This window comes from Empidonax traillii, unplaced genomic scaffold (assembly GCF_003031625.1).
Source record: "Empidonax traillii isolate 1590-97213 ecotype Southwest subspecies unplaced genomic scaffold, ASM303162v1 scaffold136:size1122602, whole genome shotgun sequence".
In the NCBI taxonomy this organism is placed as follows: Eukaryota; Metazoa; Chordata; class Aves; order Passeriformes; family Tyrannidae; genus Empidonax; species Empidonax traillii.
Genome location: NW_020955329.1, coordinates 670613 through 673112, shown reverse-complemented (window position 1 = coordinate 673112; position 2500 = coordinate 670613). Strand labels below are relative to the sequence as shown.

At 52.9% G+C, this 2500-nt stretch overlaps 1 protein-coding gene across 1 annotated transcript in view; it reads right to left on the bottom strand.

Annotated features, from left to right (window-relative positions):
- The window catches only part of TSHZ1 (teashirt zinc finger homeobox 1), a 54500-nt gene extending 53675 nt beyond the window's left edge, over positions 1 to 825 (bottom strand). Inside the window, exon 1 of the mRNA XM_027883899.1 lies at positions 640 to 825. Within this exon, the coding sequence (XP_027739700.1) occupies positions 640 to 679 (40 nt within the window). The 5' untranslated portion in view covers positions 680 to 825. The remainder of the gene's footprint in view (positions 1 to 639) is intronic.
- Between the last annotated feature and the right edge of the window lie 1675 nt (positions 826 to 2500).

Below are 2500 nucleotides of genomic sequence, written 5' to 3'. Positions count from 1 at the left end.
AGATGCCTCGTTGTGTCCCATTTTGTTGACTTTTGTTTCGCGAGTGTCAGGTTCAGCCTGGATACGGTCTGACACACTTTTAAAGCAGACCATCCCTGCCCTGGCACAGCGGAGCTCCCTCCCCTCCCCGGCGCTGCCCTGGGCACCGCACACACGCACACGCGGAACCGCATGCGGAGATTACAGGACTGCAACAAAATGAAGTTTCTAGTTTTAAACGTGTTGGCAACGGCGGGGAGGATGGAGGCTGTCAGGCTCGGCGTGACACACCTCAGGAACTACGCCGATCCCTCCAGCTCCCGCGTACAAAGAAGTACAAACTACAGCCCCTGTCTCTTCCCCACCAAGGTGCTGGCCCCCAACCCCCCCCCCCCCCCCCCCCCCCCCCCCCCCCCCCCCCCCCCCCCCCCCCCCCCCCCCCCCCCCCCCCCCCCCCCCCCCCCCCCCCCCCCCGCCCCCCTTTCGCCCCCCCCCACTCCGCCCCAAACCCCAAACCCCCCGGAGGCAGCCACCCGGGGTGTTTTAAATCTGCAAGCGGGGCTGAAGGAACCGCTCCCCCCGCGGCGATGCTTCCCGGCGGGTTAACCCCTCCCCTGCCGTGCCCGCGGCTCCCCAGCGCGGGGAGGCGGAGGGTGTTACCTGCGGAGCGCCGGGGTGCCTGCTGCTTTCTCCGCGGCATTGCTGCCGCCGCCGCCGCCGCCTCGCCGCCGCCGCCGCCGAGTTTCCGCGCAGGACTCCTCTTCCGATCCCCCCTCTTTTCATGCAGAAACAAACACACACGCACACACCCGCGCACGCACACACACAAATAATAATAATAAAAAAAATAAAAAAAAATAGAAAAAAATAAAGTGGGGAGGGAGGGGGAAGGGAAGGAGGGAGGGAGGGAAGGAGGGAGGGGGAGGAAGGAGAAAAGAAAGCGGATTCAACTTCTAATTCCGCCTAGGAAGAGCGAGAGGGAGGGTGGGGAGGAATGGGAGAGAGGGAGAGGAGGAGGAAGGAGGAGGGGGGGGGAGGAAGGAGAAAAAGTTTGGTCGGGTTCTCCTCTCGCCCGGTCCGGGTTCCCCCCCCGGGTCAGCTCCCGGCGCGGCGAGCGGGGTGCGCGGGGCGGGGGGGAAGGTGGGGTGTGGGATGAGGCAAGCCACAGACTGGTGACAGGGATGCCAATTTCCGCCGCCACTCCAAAAACTTGCTTAGGAAATGTTTTCATTTACAAGGTTAATTTTCCTCCCTCTCTCTCTCTCTCTCACACACTCTCTCTCTTTCTCTCTCTTTTAAGTTCCTTATAAGACAAAGCTCTTCAGTCCTCTCGGCAGCAGCAGCAGCAGCAGGGAAGATGCCAGTGGAGATGTGCAAAATAAATAAGATTTGATCAGTTCAATCTGTAGCCCAAATCCATTATCTTTCTTTCGTTCCTTTTTTTCCCCCTCCTTTTCCTCTCTCCCCTTCTCCCTCTCCTTTCCTTAATCACTTCTTCGTCTTCTTCTCCTCCTTCTTCGCGGTGGAGAGCCGAGCAAGCGCCGGCGATGAGACGGTAAATTCAGTCACTCCCCCCCTCTCAGGCTTTCTCGAGATCAAAGAGTCTCAAAGCGCAACTTTCTCGCTCGCTCGCTCGCTGGCTTGTTTCAAGCTCGTGGATTTGTGTGTTGTTGTTGCTGTTGTTGTTGGGGGGTTTTTTGTTTGTTTGGTTTTTTATTGCGTTGATAATAGTTTGTTCATTGTGCAAAAAACGAGGTCGATCCAGTCTCTCCTTCTCCTCCCAGCACTTAGTCTAAGAGCAAGGAAGCAAATCATAAAAAGGAGTAAAGCCCCCATACATACATATACACCGGATGGGAAATGTCAGTCACTCCTCCACCTTCCAAACAGTCACAGATCAAACAGTGTCACCACCGGAGAGGACTACTTTTCTCTCTTGCTCTCCCTTTTTTTTCTCTTCCACAAATCGAAGCTTCTTCTGCTACTAAATATAATGCAAACACATTTTTTTATCATGGATTTTTTTTGGCTGATCTTGATCTGCAACAGAAGAAAAAAAAAAAAAAAAGAAAAAAACCCAACACACACACACAAAAAAATTTGCCAAAACCAAGAAAAACCCCGGAGAGTGTGTGCAAAGAGGGAGGGGGGGAGGAAGAAAAGACATTCACTGAGTGGGACAGATTAACGTGAACTGTCCCCCCCCCCTTAAACTCCTGGGAGAGAAAGAGATCCACTCTCCCTCTCTTCTCTTTTCACTGAAATATAACACACATTCGGATCCCAGGGCTCTCAGACAGTCTCAACTGATAGACAGACACATCGAGCTGCTTTTCCTGCTTCAGTTTGTTACTCCTCCTCCTCTTGCCCACGTCACCCTGACAATTACAAATAGGTCTCACACAAACCCATACCTGTCAATCTTTTTAATTGCTTTGTTTTCATTTTTTCCCTTTCCCAGAGCTAAACAATATGACAAAAAAAAAAAAAAAAAAAAAAAAAAAAAAAAAAAAAAAAAAAA